General features: G+C 39.1%; 1 protein-coding gene across 6 annotated transcripts in view; it reads left to right on the top strand.

Moving 5' to 3' along the window:
- The window catches only part of SPHKAP (SPHK1 interactor, AKAP domain containing), a 175,085-nt gene that overhangs the window by 135,291 nt on the left and 13,367 nt on the right, over window positions 1–26,427 (top strand). For 4 of the 6 annotated variants that reach the window (XM_059393648.1, XM_059393651.1, XM_059393652.1 and 1 more), the window contains 4 exons: window positions 3,186–3,441; window positions 4,773–8,547; window positions 25,431–25,616; window positions 25,944–25,970. In XM_059393648.1, the coding sequence (XP_059249631.1) occupies window positions 3,186–3,441; window positions 4,773–8,547; window positions 25,431–25,616; window positions 25,944–25,970 (4,244 nt within the window). The remainder of the gene's footprint in view (window positions 1–3,185; window positions 3,442–4,772; window positions 8,548–25,430; window positions 25,617–25,943; window positions 25,971–26,427) is intronic. The other 2 variants (XM_059393653.1, XM_059393649.1) reach the window with 1 other exon arrangement.

The raw sequence follows: 26,427 nt of genomic DNA, 5'->3' as shown, positions 1-26,427 counted from the left end.
TTTATAGGATGCATATCATTTGACCCTCATTTACCTAAGACTCCTAGGATGTTTATTTACTTTCAAGAAGTGAGTTAAGAAAATAAATTTTCTGTCTATGAATGTAATAGCCATGGAACATTGCACATACACTACAATCCTTTCTCTAAGTTTATTTTGAGGTATTACTTAACAGTTCATGCTGATGTACTAATACCTCTTTTGATTCCTGCCACAATATATAAAACTTTATGTTATATATATTTAACCGAAATGGTATGAAATGGTCAATACGGAACCATTTTACCTATAAATATGGTAATTTCATTTGGTTCAACTTTATAATTATTGGTATTCATGCCTGTCCACTGACAGTATTTTGTGCCCCACAAAATTGATGGGGGGTCCCCATCCCCCATCAATTTATGTTTGTATCTCCCAGCACACCTTGCATTTAATAGACACCCAAAAAGCATCTTTTAAATTTCAGGTTAGTTTAGTATATCTGAATTCAGTAGAAATAAAATTAATCAAGCCAGCTACTGTTACTCTACAGCAGTAGTTCCTTGTCATTGTGGGGGAATCTCAGACCCTTTGTGAATTTCATAAAAGCTACAGACCAGTGGTTCTCAAATATTAATACATGCAGGAATCACCAAAAGATTTTTCTTGAAAATGCAAATTCTGATTTACTGGATCTGAGGTGGCTCCCGGGATTATAGATTTCTAACCAGCTGCCAAGTGATGCCAAGGCTGCTAGTCTACAACTAGACTTTGAAAAGTAAGGTTATGAACCCCTTCTTTGAACCCCTTCCTTTTTATAAGACACACATCTATACATAAACTACTTCCTCCAAACATTTCAAATTCCACCTTAATATAAATTCATTTAGGTTTCTCACCACTAACTCCCATTTCCATTCAAAAAATTTTCTGTTAAAAATTACTGTGAATCAGCATATTATTATTCCCTTCATAAAAATAAAAATCCCAATGCACAGATATGTTTGTAATTTACTAGTCTTCTGTGCAGGAGCAATTGAAATTTTTTGCTATTCTAATGAACAACAATATGGATAGCAAAAAGTGTGTAGTGGAGAATAAGTAAATGGTCTGTCGGGGCGCCCGGGTGGCTCAGTGAGTTAAAGCTTCTGCCTTCGGCTTAGGTCATGATCCCAGGGTCCTAGAATTGAGCCCCGCATCAGGCTCTCTGCCTGCTTCTCTGCCTACTTGTGATCTCTCTGTCCGTCAAATAAATAAATAAAATCTTAAAAAAAAAAGGGGGGGGGATATAGTCTGTCGCCCTAGAACAGAAGAAAATTAATAGGTCTCACAGGGACACCACCCAATGATTTAAGCCTCCTCATCACTGCTTTCTTCATATGCTGGCCTTTTCAAGATAATCAGTGCTCTTCCAGTGAATTTCTTTATACCTCATTGTATCTGCTTCTTCAGATGAGCAACACACATTATAAATTCTAACTGTAGTTAATAGAAACACTGAAATACTGAAACAGGCTTTACTGAACATCACCAAAGCAGAAAAGGATCATGGTGACCAAGACAGCCTTAACATTCCCCTCAGCTTGACTAGACTTCCAGCTGTCTTCTACCAGACTAGAAGCACTGAAGCCCCTTTTTCTCAGAATATTTACCCTAGAAAACATGGTTAGGAATCTCTGCCCCTTTAAGATGTAAACCATTTGAAAAGCCTCTTCCCAGGTTTATAAGCCAGGAATGTCTTTTTCTTTTTTCTTTTCTTTCTTTCTTTCTTTTTTAAGTGTTGTTTTTTTTTTTTTAAGATTCTATTTATTTATTTGACAGAGATCACAAGTAGGCAGAGAGGCAGGCAGAGAAAAGTGGGGAAATAGGCTCCCTGCTGAGCAAAGACCCCCGATGGGGAGCTCGATCCCAGGACCCTGGGATCATGACCTGAGCCCAAAGCAGAGGCTCAACCCACAGAGCCACCCAGGTGCCCTAGGAGTATCTTTTTCAAAGACCTGAGAACCATCTCTGAAGTAAGATCATCAAAGAAGATAGTGTCCCTTTCTCTGTGGAAGGATGGGAGCCTAAGGTCATCAGGAGCCTGACTCCAAGTTCCAAAACCACTTCCTCCCATGCACATAAGCCAATCAGCAAGTCCAGATGGCCTGCAGTTGTCTGACACCAGCTCTTTCTTTTTTCTTTCTTTCTTTCTTTTTTTTTTTTTTTTGACAGGTTAACTTTTATTGTGTAGTTGAGGAAACAAAGACATTAAAAAAAAATCTAATATACAGAATGAAAGTCACAGAATAGGTCAGGGCAAAAACAAACACTTGTGCTTTTTAAGGTTTCCAATGTAGTGGTAGAGAGAGACCACAAAACCATTTTACAAAAGTACGGACTTTACTATGTTGGGATTCGATAACTTTTTGAGGTTTTTGTTCCAACATTCTGACATAAAGAAAGATTTGTATTAACGAAGGCAACTAGAAAAATTTTTATGTAATTTTTAAGAAATTCTGTTTTCTTGAAGTTCTGTAACACCAACATCTTGTATCCATTATTTTTTTTAATTTCTTTTCAGTGTAACAGATTTCATTGTTTATGTACCACACCCAGTGCTCCATGCAATCGGTGCCCTCCATAATACCCACCACCTGGCTCCCCCAACCTCCCACCCCTCACCCCTTCAAAACCCTTAAGTTGTTTTTCAGAGTCCATAGTCTCTCATGGTTCACCTCCCCTTCCAATTTCCCTCAACTCCCTTCTCCTCTCCATCTCCCCATACATGATACCAGCTCTTAAAAAGCCCACGGCCCTTTTGTTTCAGTAGAGTTGTGATCCAGCTCCGTTCTGGTCCTTTTTCCTAATTTAAGAGCTTTGAAGAAAATCTTCCGTAACCTGTTTAACTTTGCCCGGTGCCACTTTTGCTTTAGCAGGAGACAACAAAAATATGTGATGCAACTGGTGTAGTTTCCCCAAAGTCAGACTTTCTCCTGGGTACCTTGTGTGCTTTATTTTCCTATTTATTTATGCTATTTATTTTTAAATAGCACTCGAATTTTTTTCAAGCAATGCATCCATCGAAGCCCAGAAGATATTCCAAGTATTTTAAATGTCCCCCATTCCTTGTAACAAGAAAGACTGGTAGAAGAAGAAAGGTCAGAAGTGATGGTTTTTTATTCTCTCTTTCAATAAATATGTTTATTCCTCTCTACTTTCAGTGCCCTTGGCTGCCAGATATCTGCTTGGTCCAGTGTGCAAGAGGGAATAGGGCAAACAGTACCAACTGCATCATCTTTGAAATCAACAAATTTTTGATCGGTCTTGAACTGGTGCAGGAGCGGCAGCTCCATCTGGAAACAAATATCTTAAAAGTGGAGGATGACACCAACTGCTCCCTGTCTTCAATCGAGGAGGACTTTCTCACCGCCTCTGAGCACTTGGAGGAGGAAAACGAGGTGGAAGACTATAGGAGCGGTGAGAACGGCCCCATGAAACAAACGCGCATTAGTCACCCTCTAAAAATGACTGGGATTTCAGGAAAGTTTCAGGCCGTGTCGGTTTGGCTGACACACCATAATCTTCACTTACAGAGTTTAGGGAGGACAGAAGGATAACAGACCATGAGTGAGCTGCCGACTCAAGCACTTTGACACAATGGTTGGATGGCTCCATCTCCCTAAAGATGCCTTGGGGATGCTGAAGGACATCCTCCTGCCTGCCAAGAGACTAAGACTATCACAGGGAGGAAAGTTATCTTCCCTGAGACTTCCATAAAGCCACCATTAGCTGATGCCAACTTAAACTGGCCTAATTCTTGCACTGTCTCTTAGAGGCTGGGAAGCCTGGTTTGGTTACCTAGTCCTTCTGAGCCCCAGTTTCTTTATCCAGTATTTGGGAGTGTAATAGTGCCTCTTAGCACTGCTTAACACTTAACTATATTCAGCTCTATGTATTTATAACAGTTACCTGTTATTTATGGTAAGGACATAAGGAAATAAGGCAGGAGAGTACTTAGCCCTTAGCCTTTATTCAGTTTTGAACGACAGATTCAAAGAGCTCAGTGAACAATGTGTTCTTCTTCCCCCACTCTTAGCCACAGAAGAAGGGATCCTGCTGTTTTCAGTCCCTGGGACAAGTCCCACCCAAACTTCAGAGTAAATTTTTGCAGCAAAGCTTTTGCAGCAAAGCTTACTATGGAGGTTGCTGTAAACATTCTCCCTCCTCCTTCCATGTGCACTGGGAAGCTCTGAGATGCAACTGTCTGGGTTACTTTCCCCATGGAGCCATGGGGAAAGATAATTAAGGGCATCCAGGTGGCTCTGTCAGTTTAGCATCTGCCTCCAGCTCAGGTCATGATCTCAGGGTCCTGGAATCAAGCCCCCGAATCAGTCGGCTTGTCCCTTTCCCTCTGCCCCTCCTTCACCCCCCTCGTGCTCTTTCTCCCTCTCCTCTCTCTCTCTCTCTCTCAAATAAATAAATAAAATCTTTAAAGAAAGAAAGTAAGGATCCGCACTCAGCTCCCACTGCCATCTTCTCCCACTCTGGTGTGGACATTTATATCCCACATCGAAAGACATTTTGTCGAGTGTGGTTCTATAATGAAACTCAAAAACATTTTCGGATTCATTTGTCTTTCTAAATCCTGTTTATTGGGGGGAGGGGGGAGAACCACCCCTGGTGCTATAAGGCATTTTTAAAAAGTAATTGTTACTTTTTTTTTTTTTAATAAGGCATTTTTAAAAAGTAATCTCATGAGATCCTGCTATCCAAAAAGTAATGGCGGGCCCTCATTTTGTCTTCAATAGGTTATGAGAATATAAATGTCTCAGCTAATGTTTTGGAAAGTAAAGGACCAAAGGAAGCCACTCAGGAGGAATGGAACAACAAGGAAAAGATGCTTTATGCTCTGGAAGACAAATATATTGGCAAATACCATCCAATGACGAAGGCAGAAGGATCGGTGGAAAAAGTAGAAGACACCCCTTTGAAGAGCCTCAGTGCATCACCCGAGCCATTGGAATGGAAAGGTGAAGCTGTGCAGAATAAGAGGCCAGCCACAAATTATTATCATTTAGAAAATGTTAAAGGTCATGTGGAAAAATCACAGGCACCATATATTCCTGGGGATGCTTACTTCTCCAGGATGGTTAAGAACGGTGGGCCTCCCATATATAGTGCCCTCACTAAGCATGACAACAGCTTGGGTCCAGGGGACCATGAAGATGGCACAAACTCCTTTCCTCCCAAACAGGATGGAGAAGCCACTACTGGCGAGTATGCTACAAATTTAGCAGAATCCGTGCTGCAAGATGCATTTATTCGGTTGTCCCAGTCTCAGCCTACATGGCCCCAAGATTCCGCAGTCAGTGTTTCTGTCGGAAATGCTCTGCTACCCAGTGGCTGTTCCCCTAAAGGTATGGTGGTCCCTCAGTCATGGAACAAGCTCCCCAAAATTGTCATTGTTCAGAGTCCAGATGGCAGTGATGCTGCCCCTGAGGCAGGCATCCCCTCCTGGTCTGAGATGGAGGTCTCCGTTGAAACCTCAGGTGTCCTCTCTGGAAAGAACTCCAGCAGACACCCTCAGAGTGCTCTAGAAGTTGCACTGGCTTGCGCGGCCACTGTGATTGGAACCATTTCCAGTCCTCAGGCCACAGAAAGGCTCAAAATGGAGCAAGAATCTTGGGTTTCAACGCCTCCAGTGGGAGGCCCTGAACCACTGCAAACTCAAATATCCCAAGTACTCAAGGAGCCTTCCATCAGTGAATACTCCTTTCCATCTGCTCTGTGTGGCATGACTCAGGTGGCGAGTGCTGTTGCTGTGTGTGGCCTGGGTGAAACAGGAGAGGCGAAGGCTCCGAGTGGCCTCTCCTGTGCAGCTGAGGCCTGTGCAGCCGTCCCCCCACTCTGCAGTCTGGCGACAGCGGGGAGCCTGGAGCTGGGAAATGAGGCCATTGCTTGGGCATTGCTCAAGGAGGCTGCTCTGGTTTTAACAAGGCCTAGTCCCTGCAGCAGCATTGGAGACCTCATGGAATCAATGAGCAAGAGAATCATAGAAACTGCTTCAAGGCCTCAGGTCTTTGAAAATGTCAGCTCAGAAAATGTCCTCAGGAATGATCTGGCACAGACCCTGTCCAATGTTATCCTGAAGCATTCCATTGATGAAGCTCACCAGAAAAACAAAATACTTGATCGCAACGACAGCAGGCATTCACCTGAAACCCTCGACACCTTGATGGAAAGTGCCAGTCAGCTGCTCTTCCGAGTGATATGCTTTACGTTCAAGAAGATGAGTCACTTTGTACAACTTGGGGAAGGCCCCGCTGTCCTCCCTAATGAGACCATAAGCTGGACGGAAACGGAATTAGGCTGCCGGCCACCTGACCAGGCTGGCAGTCTAGCATGGACCAAAGCCATTGAGTATTCCAGCAGCTACCCACTCAGCAATCCACGCAGCGCTAGTCTTGTGATCAATGATCTTGTAGATGATGTGTGTCCGAAGCAAAATAGCAAGGGCCCAGCGAAGCCAGGCCTCTTCCAGAACCCCATGCTGCAATCTCAGTGGCCCTGTAGACCCAGAGAGCCTCATTCTTCAACTGCTAAAACACCCCCCAGAGAAATAGATCAAAAAGCAACGGCAGGAGAAGACCCAAACGACCCTCATCCAATGCGCAGGCACAGTGAGAATGAGTACGGAGCCACTCCGGAGGGAGAGTGCACACTGGCAGTGCGCAAGGGCAGCAGAGGTTCCCAGGACGCAGAGGATGGCGCCAGTGCAAATGCCCAGAAGTATAACCGTGCCTCCCCTCTAAACAATGAAGTTCAAGTGAACCTGTCATTGTTAGGGAATGATTCGCTGCTTCCTGCTCAACCTGAGCTACAGGCAAAACAGGCAGATATATACTGCATTACGGACTTCGCGGAAGAATTAGCAGAGATGATTGTCTCCATGGCAACTGAAATCGCAGCAATTTGCCTTGACAACTCAAATGGAAAACAACCCTGGTTCTGTGCGTGGAAGAGAGGGAATGAGTTTCCGGTTTCCCCGAACGTATCCTGCCGGTCCTTGAAGAGGAAGAAGGAAAGCCAGACCGGTGGGGCCGCAGTGAGGAAGCACAAACCACCAAGACTCAGCGAGATCAAGAGGAAAACCGATGAGCACCCGGAGCTTAAGGAGAAGCTGATGAACAGGGTCATGGATGAGTCGATGAACCTTGAGGACGTCCCGGATTCTGTCAGTATTTTTGCAAACGAAGTGGCAGCCAAGATCATGAACCTAACAGAGTTCTCCACGGGGGACGGCGGCTGGCAAGCCCAGAGCCATCCCCGGAACCGGTTACTCAGTGGAGACAGGTGGAACCGGCCGAAGGCCTCCAGCTGTGAAAGCATCCCAGAGGAAGACTCGAACGCCCAGGCTTATGTAAACAGCCTGGGTTTAATGAGTACCCTAAGTCAGCCAGTTAGCAGGGCCAGCTCTGTCTCCAAGCAGTCCAGCTGTGAGAGCATCACTGAGGAGTTTTCCAGGTTCATGGTGAACCAGATGGAAAATGAAGGAAGAGGGTTTGAGTTACTGCTGGATTACTATGCGGGCAAGAACGCCAGCAGCATCCTGAACTCGGCCATGCAACAGGCATGTCGTAAAAATGACCATCTCAGTGTGAGGCCGAGCTGTCCCTCTAAGCAGTCCAGCACCGAGAGCATAACCGAGGAGTTTTATAGGTACATGCTGAGGGACATTGAAAGAGAAAGCAGGGACAGCACCTCCTCCAGACGAAGCAGCCAGGATTGGACCGTTGGCTTATTGTCACCTTCTCTGCGATCTCCGTTGTGTTACAGACAGTCCTCCATGCCAGATAGCAGATCCCTGGGGGCCAGGCTGACAGTGAATGCACCCATCAAAGCCAACTCTTTGGATGGCTTCGCTCAAAACAGCCAGCAAGATTTCCTAAGTGTACATCCAGTCAGTAGCGCTTCTTCCTTGGGTCTCTGCAAATCTGACTCTTGCTTGTATTGGAGAGGTGGAACTGACCAGATCACCAACATGTTAATTCACGAGACGTGGGCAAACTCAATCAAAGCCCTCATGCAGAAGAACAAAATTATAGTGGATGATGCCGAGGCAGCTGAGGTTGATCCTGCCTCTGGTGGCTCTCCCATGCAAGTGGAGAAATGTGCAAACAGACCAGCTTCAAGCAGAGTGCAAAGTGGGCCAAGTCTTTTTCTTCAGGAGCCCATTGATAACCCAAGGAAAGGCTCCGTTACCGAAAGCAAACAGCCCTCGGTGTTGTCTCAGAGCAAAGCTGCTCCTCTTACAAACCACAACAGTTTAGATTCTTTTAAAAAGGAAACTTCTTCATGCTATGGGACTATGCCTGTAAACCGCACCAGGAGGTCACTTTGCTCAAGAGAAGTGCCTTTAATTCACATCGAAACGGATCAGAGAGAAGAGTGTGTTGGAGAACCTGAACATTCCCCCTCTGAAACCAGGCCCCTACAAGAAGCAGAGGAGCATTTGAAAGATGAAAATGTCCCAGATGTGGTGAAGGGTAGAGACACTGCTGGGAGTACCTGCCAGAACCCCAGGTAAGTGAGGGTTACCTAGACTAGAGAGGGTGTTTGGGACTGGAGTTTTCCTCTTAATTAGTATTTATTCTAAATCCTAGGGACTTCACTGATGCCAGAACTGAAATCTTGAGACAATAAATGACCTTCGTGGGTTAATATACATTTACATTAGAAAGTTGGAAGTAATTTTTTAAAATTTCTTAAAAAATTGTGTTCATCTCTATAATGGAGGAGATAGAGTTTTATTTTCCCCATGAAAATTAATATCCCATACTATGTTACCTCTTAAAATTAAGTCTCGAAAATTTTCAAGCAAAAAAGAAAATTACATCAACTTATTTGAAAAAACCCTAAATTTAAATTTTAATATTGGAATGTGACATTAAATACTTTGGTATCATTTTTCTCTATCATCTGTTAAGATTTTCTGTTTTGTTTTGTTCTAAAAATCTTTGCAAGGACACCATGCCCCACAAATGCTGGACCTTCACACGCTTGGTCCAATCATGGTAGTGTTACAAAGTAAAATTAGAATTTTGCTATTTCAATAGTTCCTTTCCAGAAAATTGTAGCGTAGGTGATGATGTATTCTGAATCTGAGACAAAGAAATTATTTCATTCCAAGTGCTTAAGGAAGAGTCCATCCTTTTACATCTCCCCTTTTCTGTAGAAATTCATAATATTCTTGAATATGAGACCATTGTACCATTTAAAAATTTATTATTGAAGTTTAGTTGACATATTATATTAGTTTCAAGTGTACAGCACAGTGATTGAACAGTTCTACTCTATGTTACTCAGTTCTCACTAATGTAGTCACCATCGATCACCATACATTGTTATAGTATTACTGACTATAATCCCTATGCTGTACTTTTCATCTCCATGCTTATTTGTTTTATACTTTTTTTTTCTCTAGCTACGTAAGACAGAAAAAAAAAAAAAAACAGAAATTAAGCTACTACCATTGGAAAACATAAGTTGGAGACATAACCCATGTTGTCTTTTCAGGGACATATGTCTATTATACAAAGAACCCATTAGTTAGGTGCAATAAACAAGTTGAAACAGTCTTTATCAAATTTCAACTGCTCTAGAAAATCCTTAATACTTCCCCACCCTACCAGGGAAGCAGATCGGTGCTCCCTATTGCTATAGGGCATCATTATAAGGTATGGATGGTGGTGGTGGTCTAGGTGCACATGAGTATTTCTTTCTTAGCCACTTGGTACTGAGAACTTTCCAATTGACTTAAATCTTGGAAGAATTCGAGGGGGAGGGGACTAGAAAACTTACAAACAAAAGAACATAAAGTTTAAAAAAATGAAATATAGGCCAAGCTGACCAAAACAAGTTCAGTAATTCTCCAGTTTTAGACAATATTTATCAAAGTCTTACAGAAGTAACATACCTCACTTTAGTAGTGAGGTGGTGACCTCCAGGAAGTAGAGAAACTCCAGAAACAAACTTTTTTAAAGTGATCAGAGTTGAAGAAACAAAATAACCAAGTGTGATATATATGAAAATGGAAAAGTTTTATTTTAAAGATTTTATTTATTTATTTGAAGAGAGAGATCTCAAGTAGGCAGAGAAGCAGGCGGCAGGGTGGTGGGGGGGGAGGCTCCCTGCTGAACAGAAAGCCTGATGTGGGGCTTGATCCCAGGACCCTGGGGCCATGACCTGAGCTGAAAGCAGAGGCTTTAACCCACTAAGCCACCCAGGCACCCCGGAAAAGTTTTATTTTAGATTCCAGGTGTCTGACATAGCATCTTCTTCAATGTCATCATAAACCAGCCAAGATATTTAGCCAAAGAAAGTTAGGGAGCATTTTGGACATGTAGTTCAACAAGATTCATGGCTACAGGCTCAAATCAAATACTGATTGCCTCTGAAGTGAAATAATATTCATTATACAATTTTGAGTGGAATGTCACTAATATTATATGTATATATATATATATATGTCACTATATATTATTAAAATATATACAACCTAGAGACTTCCAAAAAATTGAGGAAATGTGCATAAATAAAGCCTCCCACTGATTTAGATTCATATTCCATATAAGGACCCAAGCACATATTTTTTCTACTCATAATATAGACTTCTGATTTGGTTTTCCAACAACCAAAGAAAAAAGAATATAGAATCATCAGTCTTAGAAACTGTCAGCAAGAGCTGACTCTGTTTCCAAAACATAACATTGAATTATATTTTTCTTTGTGAAGAAAACATAACATTGAATTATATATTTTTCTTTGTGAAGCAGTATATGGAATTATTGAATGCCACTAACTAATTTTGAGGAAGTTCCCTAATCTCCCTATGTCAGTTTACTCACCGATAGGGATAAAGCTCTTAACTCAGTGCCTCGTCCATTAGAAGTATTCAATAAATGTTTACTTTATGGTTGTCGTTGTTGTTGTTCAGAGTTAGGGTATATGACTGCCTTTGTTTTAAGAAATGTTTTTTCCCCAGAGAAACCTGTTATGAACAATGTGAAATTTTTATTAAAACAGAAGTACTAAGATTTACAAGGAGGGAATTAGTTATATTTAGATCATGTTTTCTAAGCTCAAGGTTGTTATTGGGGATTTGATATGTCAAAATATAAAACTCAGTACTCTGTGAAATAGTTCCTGACTACTTAACACATGGAAAGAAGTTACACAGACACTCTTGATTCTGTTTGGCCATAGGGAGATGTGATGTCCTGAAGATATTTCTAGGCTTCTCTTTGAAGGACATTTTCACAATTCTGCCAAAAACTTCATAAAAACCCAACATACTGAAATAAAATCACTTTCTTAATTTTCTTTTATTTGAAAAAAAAATAACAATTTCAAGATTCATTATGGAAGTCATGTTCAAATGGAAATAGCTTTTGTATTTGAAGCTGCCACATTTGTCCAGATACCTGAATAACCCCTCAATTATAAAGAAGGTAAATGATTTAGGATAGCCCAATTCTTGATTTCTGGAAAAAAGAGTGTTCTATTGGTAGGCAATAATATGTTCTTAACTCAGCTGCCTTCTCTGAGATTATTGAAGAGCAATTATACAACTTTTTGACAATTTGATATCACAAGTTATAAACAACAAGCTGAGAATTCTGAGCATTCGTATATTGTCCTCATTGGCATAATCTGTTTTTTTAAAGTGTATTTTATGTTGTGTTTTGATTTCTATTGCTTCAAGAAAACAATTATTCATCCAACAAATATTTGCACGTCCATCCTGTGATACACACTGCCCTTGGGGCTAAATAAACAGTAGAGAATAGGGATTTAGTACCTGCTGTCATAGCTCCTACACACCCAGTGGGAGACAAGACAATATGCTATGGGAAGACCCTTTGGGAAGAGATTATTACAGTGTGTTAGGAGAGGGAAATAAAAGGAATAATGTGATGGAGAACAACTGGTTGGGGAATGCGGTTACTTAAGATAGAGTGTGGGCATTTGGATGAGACCTGGGACAAGAGAGTGTGCCAACCATGTAAAGATTTGAAGTAAAAGATACACATTTGTGTTTCAAAGAGTACTAGTGTTCTATCTAGCCTAAAAAAAATCCTCCCACCACAGATCACCTAGAAATCCCACATTAAATATTGTAAATATCCCTTTTGAATACAGAGCTGCCCTTAACAGTATTAAATAAATAATGATAATGAAATCTTGGAGGCAGAAAATGAAGGATATAGAAATAAAAGTAGTAAACAAAAGTAGTGATTCTGCGCTTGCTCTTAAGGACTTTCCAGTCTCCCTAACCTACAAGTTCACTTTCTAAAAGCTAGTGAAAAGTAGGAAATAAGACTGTGGGTCCATGAATGGTGAAGACTTAGGAATGACACCAACCTCCATATCTTGAAGTGTTATGCCCTCAGAAAAAGTACAAACAGTAAAAAGGGTCAATCACCAGAAAAGGAGTTGATAATAACAGTTATCTTTTGGGGTTAGGGCTCTAGATAGAAGGGGAAAAGTCCTCCAAGAATTTACACCATGGCTTCCCTAATGTATATGTGAGGTTTTAATTTACACCATCTGTGTGGTCCAGAAAACCCCAAGTTGGTAAATTAATAAAGCAATTTCAGGTTAACAACACTGTGAGATCTTGGCAGAGACAACAATAAATCTCTGGATATTTAAGCCCAAGTCTCAAAAGCTTTCAATAGATAAAGCCCCATCAAATAAGCGGTCAGAACCTCAAATCACAAGATACACAAGGAATCAAAGCACTGTGAGCAAGACTCAGTACAAATACCAAATACTAGGATTAGCCCTAATAAGGATTTCAGATATAGGAATTATTAGATACAGAATATAAAATAAATATTTTTAAAATATTTTTAAAATAATATATATAAACTAGGAATGAAGAATAAACTATAATTAAAATAGAATGAGGCAGGCTTTAAAATTAGTTAAATACTACAAGAGATGACAAATATAATCACTGAAATTAAAATGTCTATTATAAAAAATAATTACTAAGAGATAAAACCATTGAAATAAGGCTTTAATGGCATACTTGCAGAGAGAACTATAGAAAAAGATAAATGTGTAAGGAACTTTGTTTCCATTCATGATGGAATAACTAAAGCTGAGTTTACTCTGCTTCTGTAAACAACCAGATAAATGTGCAGTATATATGAAACAATTGTTGTCAGACTTTGAACAACAAGAAGCCCTTTGAAAGAAGGAAACAAACATGGTGACCCTGATAATTGCCCAAAAACTCTGCCTAAATTCTTTTCAGGCAACAGTGCAAAGTGAACAAACCTAAGCAGAGCTCAGCAGGCACTTTCAGTTAAGAAGTCAGAGATTAGGGGTGCTACACAGAGAAAGAACTCCAGGAGCCTACAGAGCCACCTGAGCCACCTGCTGAATGTTTTTTGTTTTAATTTATTTTTTATTTTCAGCATAACAGTATTCATTATTTTTTGCACCACACCCAGTGCTCCATGCAATCCGTCCCCTCTATAATACCCACCACCTGGTACCCGACCTCCCACCCCTCACCCCTTCAAAACCCTCAGATTGTTTTTCAGAGTCCATAGTCTTTCATGGTTCACCTCCCCTTCCAATTTACCCCAACTCCCTTCTCCTCTCTATCTCCCCATGTCCTCCATGCTATTTGTTATGCTCCACAAATAAGTGAAACCATATGATAATTGACTCTCTCTGCTTGATTTATTTCACTCAGCATAATCTTGTCCAGTCCCGTCCATGTTGCTACAAAAGTTGGGTATTCGTCCTTTCTGATAGAGGCATAATACTCCATAGTGTATATGGACCACATCTTCCTTATCCATTTGTCTGTTGAAGGGCATCTTGGTTCTTTCCACAGTTTGGCGACCGTGGCCATTGCTGCTATAAACATTGGGGTACAGATGGCCCTTCTTTTCACTACATCTGTATCTTTGGGGTAAATACCCAGGAGTGCAATGGCAGGGCCATAGGGAAGTTTTATTTTTAATTTCTTGAGGAATCTCCACACTGTTCTCCAAAGAGGCTGCACCAACTTTAGAACAAATTATTAAGAGAAGAGAGAAGAACCACATGGTCCTCTCAATTGATACAGAAAAAGCATTTGACAAAATCCAGCATCTGTTCCTGATTAAAACACTTCAAAGTATAGGGATAGAGGGAACATTCCTGAACTTCATAAAATCTATCTATGGAAGACCTACAGCAAATATCATCCTCAATAGGAAAAAGCTTGCATCCTTCCCGTTGAGATCAGGAACACAAGGATGCCCACTCTCACCACTCTTGTTCAACATAGTATTAGAAGTCCTAGCAACAGCAATCAGACAACAAAGAGAAATAAAAGGTATCCAAATTGGTAATGAAAAAGTCACACTCTCTCTCTTTGCAGATGACATGATTCTTTATATGGAAAACGCAAAAGACTCCACCCCCAAACTACTAGAACTCATACAACAATTCAGCAACGTGGCAGGATACAAAGTCAATGTACAGAAATCAGTGGCTTTCTTATACACTAATAATGAAAATACTAATAAGGGAAATTAGAGAATCGATTCCATTTACAATAGCACCAAGAACCATAAGATACCTGGGAATAAACCTAACCAAAGAGGTAAAGGATCTGTACTCGAGGAACTACAGAACACTCATGAAAGAAATTGAAAAAGACACAAAAAGATGGAAGACCATTCAGTTGCTGAATGTTAAACAGTGCATATATAGGTGAAACCCCATGACGCCAAAGAGCTGTAAGCTGAAGAATTCCACAGGTTCACAGGGGACCTGGAGAATTTTATTTCCAACCAGAGTAGAGAATCCATATGAAACACTTGTAACATTTATCAGAGACCCTAAAAGCATCACATTATAGATGTAAGGCTAAATTACCCTTAAAAATAAAAGCTAATCTAAACTTGCTCTAAAAAACTTGAAAATAACATTGAAAAGATCAAACTGAACTGAAACTCCAGTTTAACCTAGAGGGAGTCTAACACACTTTAAAGAAATACAGCAAAATCCAGCATAAATTTACAACATAAGATCCAATTTAAGAATGTTTCACATATACCATAAAAGATCCTGAACTCTAGGAAACAAACTGAGGGTTGCTAAAAGGGAGGTGGGTGAGGGGAAGAGATAACTGGGTGATGGGCATTAAGGAGGGCACCTGATATAATGAGCACTGGGTGTTATATGCAACTGATGAATCGCTAAATTCTACTTCTAAAACTAATTTTTAAAAGTGTTAAAAAAATGAAATAAAAAAAGCAGAAAAATGTCACTCATAACCAATAGGATAATCAGTCAATATAAATATATTCAGGAAGTAGAAAGATGATGAAATTAGCAAAGGCTTTAAATAGGTATTACAAATGTGGTCCAATATTTGAAGGTACACATGAATATATAGTTTGGTTAAAATTATAAATTCACAAATCATGAAGTACAGTGAATCCTAAGCAAGATAAACAAAAAGAAAACCACATCAAGGCACATCATAATCAAGTTATTATAAACCAAAGACAAAGAAATAGTCCTAAAAGCAGCTCAGAGGAAAAAATAACTTACACATTGAGGAACATAATGAAGATTTCAGGTTTCTCATCAGAAAAAAATGAAAGTTAAAGGATGAAGAATGACATCTTTCCTGTGCAGAAGGAAAAAGCTGCCAACTCAGTAGTCTTCACTTACAAAAAAAAAAAAAAAAAAAAAAAGGCTATCAAAGGATAAGACTCAATATTGTCAAGATGTCAGTTTTTCCTAACTTGATTTATAAATTTAGTGCAATCCCATCAAAACTCCAGCTTGTGGGTTTTGTGGCTATGAATAAAATCATCCCAAAGTTTATGAAAGACTGTATTAAAGGAGAATAGCCAGGACCATATTAAAGAAGAAAAAATCAGACTGCCACTATTTGTCTTCAAGAGTTACTATAAAGCTACAGTAATCAAGACAGTGTGACATTGGCAAAAGAATGACGAATGGAATAGAAATCCCAGAACTAGATCCACACAAATATAGTTAATTGATTTTTGGTAAAGAATCGAAGGCAATACAATGGAAAAAGGATAGTCTTTTCAAGAAATACTGGTGGAACAGCTTGATACTCACAAGCCAAAAAATAAGTCTAGAAACAAAACAGTTTTCAAAAACTTAACTCAAAATGGATTCTATATCTAAGTGTAAAATTTGATAAAACTATAAAACCCTAGGAGATGACATATGAGAACATTCAGGTGAGCTTGGGTTTGGCAATGACCTTTTATTATTTTTTTTAAAGGTTTTATTTGTTTATTTGACAGAGAGAAATCACAAGTAGATGGAGAGGCAGGCAGAGAGAGAGAGGGAAGCAGGCTCTCTGCTGAGCAGAGAGCCCGATGCGGGACTCGATCCCAGGACTCTGAGATCACGACCTGAGCCGAAGGCAGCGGCCCAACCCACTGAGCCACCCAGGCGCCCCGGCAATGACCTTTAAGATAAAATATCAAAGACATGATTCATGAGAAACATAATTGATAAACTGGACTTTATTAAAATTAAAAACTCTTGCTCCCTGAGAGACATTTGTCAACCAGACCAGAAGACAAGCTGAAGACTGGGATAAAATACTCCCCAAAACATATCTGATATAGGACTATTTTCCAAAATATATAAAGAACTCTTATAAAAAACTCCATAATAAGAAAACAACCAACCTGACTTTAAAAGTGGGCAAAAGACTTCAACAGACACCTCATCAAAGAAGATATACAGAAGACAAATAAGCATATGAAAAGATGCTCAATATCATATGTTTTTAGGCAATTTCAAATTGAAACAACCAAGAGATGCTACTACACACCTACTAGAATGGCCAAAATAATTAAAAAATATATATATCGGCAACACAAAATGCTGAGAAAAATGTGGAACAATAGGAATTCATATTTATTGCTGGTAGGAATGCAGGGATGGCAAACCACTTTGAAAGACAGTTTGGCAGCTTCTTACAAAAATAAGCATGCACTTATCATATGATCCAAAAGTAATCCCCTTGGGTATTTATCAAAATGAGTGGAAAATCTATGTCTACATGAAACATCAGCCCACAGGATTTTATAGCAGCTTTACTCATAATTGACGTACTTGGAAACAACCAAGATTTCCTCTAGTAGGTTAATGAAGAAATAAACACTGCTACATCCAGGCAACAGAAAGTTATTCAGCACTAAAAATAAGTGAGCTATTAAGCCATGAAAAAACATGGAGGAAATTCAAATGCATATTATTAAGGGAAAAAAAAAACAATCTAAAATGTTACATACTGTAGGATTCCGACCTTCAGGGGAAAGGTAGCAAAAAGATCAGTGGTTGCCAGAGGTTAGGAGGGAAGGAAGCATGACCAGATGGAACCCAGAAGGTTTTTAGAACAATAAAACCATTCTGTGTGATACTAAACTGGTGAATACATGTCATTATAAATTAGTCCAAATCCATAAAATGCACAGCACCAAAGTGAACCCTAATGTAAGCTATGGATTTGGGGTGTTACATTGATTGTAACAAATACATCACTTTAGTGCAAGATGTTGATAGTGGAGGCTGTGCATGTGTGGGGCCAGCGGCACATAGGAACTCTTGTTCTCTCCACTCAGTTTTAGAACCTAAAGTAGCTCTAAAAAGTAAATAAACAAATAAATAAAGCCTATTGAAAGTTTTTTAAATAAGAGCAACATAGTAACTTCATAAACAAACAAAATCTCTGAGAGAACATGTCACGAGGAGATCTGCACAAAAGGAAGTGCTAATGAAGTCATTAGGCTGAAGGAAAATTATACTGGTAGGATCTTGGACTACCTAAAGGAACCAAGATTTCCACAAATACTAAGTATGTGAGTAAATACAAAACACTTTCTCTATGTTTAAATTTTCTTTAAAATATAATTATTTAAAAGAAAAAGAAGATTTATGATATATGTAAAACTAAAATATATGTTGGTTATGATGCAAAGGATGGGAAGGAGAAATGGAAGTACACTGTTGTAAAAATCTTCCATTCTATGTGACTTGGTTATGTAATCTAAGGTGGACTAAGAAATTGGATGCATACTATAAACCCTGGAATGACTACTAAAAATATAAGACAAAGACCCATGGCAATAAACTAATAGGGGAGATAAAGTGGAATGCTAAAAATACTTCAGTTAATCTGGAGAAATGCAGGAAAAGAGGAGAATAGAAACAAAGGACAGATGACACTAATAGTAAATAATTACCAAGGTGATATTTAAACACAATCCTATTGATAAGTGCACTAATTCTTAATGATCTAAACACTTCAGTTAGAAAAAAAAATTAAAATAAAAAAAATAAACATTTCAGTTAAAAGACAGATTGTCAGACTGAGTATAAAAGCAAACCTCTGCTATAACACTCTATAAGAAATGTGCTTCAAATATAAAGACATATACAGGTAAAAAATAAAAGAATGGAAAAAGAAATATCAAATGTGAAATAAGATAGGATAAAAAGAAATATGGAGTAACTATATTAATATCAGACTGAGTAGATTTCAAAACATGGAATTTTATCAGATTTAAAGAGGGATATTTTATAATGATAGAGGACCTGGTTCAGTAATAAAACAGTAATTGTAAATATGTAATCACCTAAATAACAAAAATTCAAACTACATGAAACAAAATCTGATAGAGCTAGAGCTGGAAGACTGGAAGGCAAAATAGACAAATCCACAATCAGAGTTGGAAAGTTTTGCACCCTTCTCTCAGTAACTAGCAGAATAGTAGAGAGAAACTGGATAATGATATTTAACATTTGAATGTTTTCAGTCGAGTTGACCTAATTAACATTTATTAAACCTTCCACCAACAGTAGCAGTAAATACATTTTTTCAAGTGTACTTGAAACATTAACCAGGGTAGGCCATGAGACCATAAAATAAGTCTTAATAAGTTGAAAAAAATAACCTAGAATATCATGGAGCATTTTCTCTGATCGCAGTGAAATTAAACACAATCAAAACATCTAGGAAATCTTCCCAAATATTTGGAAATTAGCAACACACTTCTAAAGTACCCATTGGTCAAATAAAAAATCATAAGGAAAATTAAGATAAACTTTAAAGTTAATGAAAATGGGGACGCCTGGGTAGCTCAGTCAGTTAAGCATCTGCCTCTCACGTAGGTCATGATCCCAGGGTCCTTGGGATGGAACCCCACATCTGACTCCCTGTTCTGTGGGTAGCCTGTTTCTCCCTTTCTCTCTCCTCCTGCTCATGCTCTTTCTCTGGATCACTCTTTCTCTCAAATAAGTAAATAAATAAAATCTTTCTTTTTTTTTTTTAAGTGAATGAAAACAAAAACACAATATATCAAAATTTGCAGGGATTTTTTTTTTTAAGAAGAATTGTCTAACATCAACAATCTAAACTTCCACCTTAAGACACTAAGAAAAGATGGTCAAATTAAATCCAAGGTAATATAAGGAAAGAAGTAATAAAAATAAGAGCAAAGATCAACAATTAACAGAAATAGAAAAGAATAGAGAAAAATCAAAGAAACAAATGTTTTTTTTAGTTGAAATATTAGTGAATAAAGACATGTTTATGCATTTAAAGTTAAAATAAAATATTTAAAATGTGTATGTTTAACAAAAACAAGTTAAAATGGATGAAAGACCTAACTGTGAGACAAAAACCATCAAAATCCTAGAGAACACAGGCAGAAACCTCTTGGACCTCAGCAGTAACAACCTCCTATAAATATGTCTCCAGAGACAACGTGAAAAAAAAAGTAAAAATGAACTATTGGGACTTTATCAAAGAGCTTCTGCACAGTGAAGGAAACAATCAACAAAGTTAAAAAGCAGCCTATGGAATGGGAGAAGATATTTACAAACAACATACCTGATAAAAGGTTAGTATCCAAAATCTATAAAGAACTTAACAAATCCAACACTCAAGAAACAAATAATTCAGCTAAGAAATGAGCAGAAGACATAGACACTTTTCCAAAGAAGATACCCAGATGACTAACACATGAAAAGATACTCAACATCAATCATCATCATGGAAATAGAAATCCAAACCATGATGAGATACTATCTCACACCTGTCAGAATGGCTAAAATAAGCAAAACAAGAAACAACAGTTTTCTTTGGAATGCAGAGAAAGGGGAATGCTCTTGCACTGTTAGTGGGAATGCAAGCTGGCACAGCCACTCTAAAGAATGTATGGAGGTTCTTCGAAACATTAAAATAGAGCTAGCCTACAATCCAGCAACTGAACCACTAGGTATTTACCCAAAGGATACAAAAATACATATTCCAAGGGCACACGCACCTTGATGTTTATAATAGCATTATCAACAATAGCCAAACTATGGAGAGAGTTCATATCCATCAACTGATGAATGGATAAAGAAGATGTGGCATATATACATATATACAGACAATGGAATATTGCTCAGCCATCAGAAAGAATGAAATCTTGTCACTTGCACTGACATGGATGGAATGAGGTGGTATTATGCTGAACGAAATAAGTCAGAGAAAGAAAAATACCATATGATTTTGCTCATATGTGGAATTTAAGAAACAAGACAGGTGATGGGCGCCTGGGTGGCTCAGTGAGTTAAGCTCAGGTCATGATCTCAGGGTCCTGGGATCGAGTCCTGCATTGAGCTCTCTGCTCAGCAGGGAGCCTGCTTCTCTTCCTCTCTCTCTGCCTGCCTCTCTTACTTGTGATCTCTATCAAATAAATAAATAAAATCTTTAAAAAAAAAAAAAGAAAGAAAGAAGACAGGTGGATATATGGGAAGGAGAGGGAAAGGAAAAAACTATGAGGGACTTTTAAGACAGAGAACAAAGTGAGGGTTGATTGAGGGAGGTGGGCAGGGGTGGGTTAGATAGGTGATGGGTATGAAGAAGGGCAGTTGTTGTGCTGAGTACTGGGTGTTGTATGTAAATGATGAATCACTGAATTCTACTCCAGAAACCAATATTGCCCTGTAGGTTAACTAACTAAAATTTAAATTAAAAAAAAAAATGTGTGTGTGTATGTTTGTTATGATTTCCCTCTTCAATGAGCTTTTTATAACTGAACAAGTAGATGACCCATTGGAAAGAGGGTTTTTACTGTAGTTCTATATTTTTTTATTGCTACCTCCTACCTATGGAAAGATATTTCTATTTTCCATTTACAGTGATGATTCAAAATTTCTTTATTAAAATAAACATTTAGGTTACCTAAACCAGTTTTTACAATATTTACCAAATACAGGGGGAATTCAGGTATGGCAAAAATCATGACAGTGGTTTGTTGGTAAATTTAGTTGCGGGAATGTTAGGCTAGATCATTTCTGAGGTCCTGGCTAACTCAAAAATTCTATAATTGATTTTAATATCATATGAGAAAACAGTCCTCTGAAGCTCTGTATGTGAACTATGAAATCAGAAGTGGAAAAAGACCATCTACATATATTTGCATAACACATCTGTGCATTATTCATAAATAAATGAGCAAAGCTATCCATTTATCTCAAAAGAAAATGAAAACCAGTGTTTTAGGTCATCATTATTCATTTTGAATTCCCGGTTATGTGACATAGAATATGAGATTTACTGTAAATAGACCATGAAACTAGATAAAATAAAATATGCCGACAGACTCATTTTTAACCTGAATATCCAATGTCAATCACTGAGATTTAACTTCTGCTTTAGTGAGAAATACCCTGGGATTAGTTTTTCTCATAATGTAAGGTTTTAGTTTAGTAAAGAATTAGTCTGGGAAATTTCTTTCTACCTAAGCAAACAGATGGTTGTAGAAGCCTCTCCTTTGTGCTCAGTTCTTGGCTTATTTACCTCTTCAGGGGGATTATTTATGTTTTCAATAAACTTTTCTTTCATTTGAATTAAACTAAATTCACCCAATGTCTTTTCAGTTGAAGTCGCTCTCTCACTTTCTCCCTACTCAATTTGGAAATATCTCAACATTTTAGAAAGGAAAATCAAGCTTATTAAGGACTTTTTTTTTTTCATCAAGTGTTAGTCGCACAGAATGCTAGAAACAGCCACACCTTAATACTGTATCTATCCAGAATGCTGTGGGAAGGATTCTTAGAAGCCAGGCCCCAAAGCTTTTGTGAAATTTTCTAGGTAACCAGTTCACATATCAAAAAGGAAAATTTTCATCAAACCTCAAAATTTATACATTTGAAACTCTACTCTCTATATTAGAACTCATTTAAAAAATTTTCAAGTATAGCCATTTTTGGAGAAAGGATAATGGTACTAATCCTAAAACTGAAGAGAATTACATAGAATTTTCTGCAGCCAATATATTATTTTCTATGAAGGAGATTGAGTGCCTTGGATTGCATCCCCTGGGAACAGACCTTAAGAGGTAGAGTTTCAGGTTGATGATCTGGTAGGATGTGCTTTCCAGAGATATGTGTGCATACATCCGTAAATAGGTAGAAAAGGCAGGATTGTAGGGAGAGAAGGTTCCCCTAAATATGTTTGCAACTGAGGCTTCAGCACATCCTACAGGAACCCCTGAAGAGGAAATGGTCTGTCGGGTTTAGTGCCAAGTGAGACAAGAACTAGCCTTTGTGTTTTTGTATCACCTGGTTGATGGGATGTTCACTGAGAGAGGGTATGACCTTGGCCAGACAACTCTAGGCCTGCTGGTTATTCCCAGTGTGCACTGTCAACAGCCAATATTCTCTGAAGACAGTGTGCAATGGCCCAGAAAAGCATTCTAGTATCCCCTACACCAGGCTGTCACATTTTTTTGTTGTCGCTTCAGAGATACACTCTTACTTTTTGCTTGCGTTATTAAGGTGCTTCTCTCCTATACTATTAATTTTGATGATTGTCAGTGTCAGGAGAAAGGTTGCATGAATATGTTCATATTTCTGTAGATCTGGCTTTCTGAACAAAGAGTGTTGGCACCTGGATCAAAGGACGATTGAATACTAGCCCTAAAGATAGAGACTTTTAGAGAGATACAGATTTATGTTCCTGAAGCTATTTGTTTATCATCTAGGGTGGTATAGTAGAGACCATTTCCTTCTCTCTTCAGGGAGCATTTGGATTTGTTTATAAGTGACCTCTCTCACTCTCTTTCACTTTCTGTCAGTCTGTCTCTCTCTTTCTCTCTCCTTTCTCTCCCTCCCTGGTGAAGAGATAAAATTTAAAATCATTTTTTTTTAAATTTTCAGCATAACAGTATTCAATATTTTTTCACCACCCCCAGTGCTCCATGTAATCCGTGCCCTCTATAATACCCACCACCTGGTACCCTAACCTCCCACCCCCCCCCCACCACTTCAAACCCCTCAGATCTTTTTTCAGAGTCCATAGTCTCTCATGGTTCACCTCCCCTTCCAATTTCCCCCAACTCCCTTCTCCTCTCTAACTCCCCATGTCCTCCATGCTATTTGTTATGCTCCACAAATAAGTGAAACCATATGATAATTGACTCTCTCTGCTTGACTTATTTCACTCAGCTTAATCTCTTCCAGTCCCATCCATGTTGCTACAAAAGTTGGGTATTCATCCTTTCTGATGGAGGCATAATACTCCATAGTGTATATGGACCACACTTTCCTTATCCATTCGTCCGTTGTGGTATTTGTCTTTCTCTGTTTGGCTTATTTCACTTAACAGTATACTGCCTAGTTCCATCTATGCTGTCGCAAATGGCAAGACTGTAGTTTTTTTATGACTAAGTAGTATTCCATTATATATATTTATTATATATTCTTTTTTAAAGATTTTATTTTTTTAAGTTTTTTAAATTTATTTGAGAGAAAGGGAGATCACAAGTAGACAGAGAGGTAGGCAGAGAGAGAGGGGGGAAGCAGGCCCTCTGCTGAGCAGAGAGCCCAATGTGGGGCTCGATCCCAGGACCCTGAGATCATAACCTGAGCTGAAGGCAGAGGTTTAACCCACTGAGCCACCCAGGTGCCCTTTTTTATTGTATGTTCTTTATCCACTCATCTACTGATGGACATTTAGGTTCTTTCCATATTTTGGTTATTGTTAATAGAGCTGAAATAAATCAGCGTGTGTATGTCCTTTCAAATTATTGTTTTTGGTTGGAGGAGATAACTTCCTAAAAAAAAAAAAAAGGAATTTCTGGATCATATGAAAGAGGAGAAATAGTTGGGGCTCAACTGTTAGAAGGCCAATAAAATATAGTCCAGCCAAGGAGTAATGATGCAATGGCCATGAGTCTCAAAACTTGAGGTCTAATGTCTGGTACTAACTCTTGTTGCACCTTGGACAAATCATATAACCTCACCAGGCTTCTGCATCCTGATCTACAGGAAATCTCTGAGGTTCCTTCCAAATCTAAGTTCAAGCAATTTAGAAGGATCTAAATTAAGATAATTTCATGAGCAGAGAGACAGAAAGGTCAATGGAAATAAAAAACACAAGAAGAGGATGGGAGGGCAATCAGAATTCGTTTAAGATACGTTGATTTCAGAAGTTAATGAGACAGATTGAATATGTTCAGAAGACCAACTGAAAAGAGAGCCGCAGAAGCAGGAAGAGAGGCCCTGGCTGGAGTTCAGATTTAGAAGCTATTTCCATAGACAGGAGAGTAGATGAAATTGTTAGGGACAGACTGGAAAAGGGCAAGGATGGACATAACAGCCCTGAGAGGCAAGCAGTTTCTTCGCAAAGTGTGACCAGAGAGCCAGAAAGTCCTGGGAGGCTAGGGACCAAAACAAAGGCTTGCTACGAGAAAAGCCTGTCAGATCAAGGGTTAAATGCTTTGGAGAGCAACTTAACCTTAAAAAGCACTCATCTAGAAAGACGGTGCTGATATACATCAGAGGTTTCAGAGGGAGAGGATGGTTTAAAACGGTAGCTACGAATGCCAAATGTGTTCAGAGGCATTTGCAAGCAATTTGACTCTGTAAACCTCCAGAACCTGGTGGGTGTTTTTCTTCCAACATGGTCCACATGCCACTTGCATTAAAATTACCTGGCATAGTTGTTCAGAATGCAGGTTTCTTGGTCTCCTGCGAAACCAAAGATTCATAATCTGTGGAGAGGAGGCTCTGGGTCTCTTCATTAGAAACACTACTGCCACATATTTATGCTTATGTGTGCAGCCCACGGTGCTTCAATGTGTTTTTGAAATGAATGGTGGGATTCAGTAGAATTACATAAAATGAAGGTTGGGGAAACTAATGGACAGCAATCTTGAAAAGGCAAAATGGGACCTAGGGATCAGGAGAAGGAATAACCTGGAAGAAAGACGCCATCCATCTCCAAGGATATCATGCTCCCTGTGGCAGAGACTCATGCTCAACAGAGCAGCCAGCAAGGTCTCCATGAAAAGTTCTGTCTTATGTCTCCACTCTTGGTAATGATATCTTGCCATCTACAGTGACAGTCTTGATGCCAGAGAGGTAACAGGGGCTGAAGTCTCAGCAGAAGGCAGAGCCCCGGATGAGTTCCCCAACCTTTCCGGCAGCAGTGGGGAGAGCACCGACAGCTGGTCCCAGCTTGCCAATGAGGAGGACAATCCAGATGACACCAGTAGCTTCCTGCAGCTCAGTGAGCGATCCATGAGGTACCTGCTCTTTACTTGACTCTCCCAGGGAAATAGGTCTCAACACAGATTCGAAAATACTTAATAAATGGGTCTCTACAAAGGGTCCCTAATAGAGCAAGAAGGAGAGCTCCCGCTAATTCAGGGTACTTGCTTGTCATGATTTATGCTGAGAGGTTTCCTAATATCCAGCTATGCGTTTAATTACCTTGGCCAAAGTTAGGAGTCAGCTGTATTCTCTCTGCAAGCCTCAGCTAGTGCATTCAGTAACAACTGGGAAATTTTAAATGAGAGCTGCTGTTACACCTGGTGTGTTTATACTTTCTCTCTGGTTCATTTGTATTTCAGATGCAACCCAGGCTGGGTTTACATGAGGCAAGTGTTTCCACATTGTGTTGTGTTGTTTGGCCTAATTGTTTCTCCCCTTTCTCTCCCCTGCCCCTGTGTATTGTTGACTCTGAGAAAGCAAGAGAGAAGTTAATGAAAGATCAGATTTGGAAGGACCCAAGCCCTCAAGAGACATAAACTAAACACTGTCCCTCTGTGAGGTGGAAATGAAAACAATCTCCACATTTCTACCTTATTTGATAGCGGACAAAATCTGCAGATTTTCCAGAAAGGCCAGTGGGGAAATGAGATTCAAATGCATCTGGGTGTAATGGCTCCTTGGTGGTCTTATTTCTGGCAGTTCATTGTGCTTAGACTTAGAAAAAATTCACAGTGTTACATAATTGGTCTAAAATCCCCCCAAATTAGTGGGAAATATTACAATATAGAGATAAAAAACAAAGAATTTACATCTCTAGACTTAGCAGAAGTTTATACAGTTAAT

The sequence above is a fragment of the Mustela nigripes genome, chromosome 3 (genome assembly GCF_022355385.1).
Source record: "Mustela nigripes isolate SB6536 chromosome 3, MUSNIG.SB6536, whole genome shotgun sequence".
In the NCBI taxonomy this organism is placed as follows: Eukaryota; Metazoa; Chordata; class Mammalia; order Carnivora; family Mustelidae; genus Mustela; species Mustela nigripes.
Note: the sequence above shows the minus strand (reverse complement) of the source record. Positions and strands in the feature narration are given on the sequence as shown.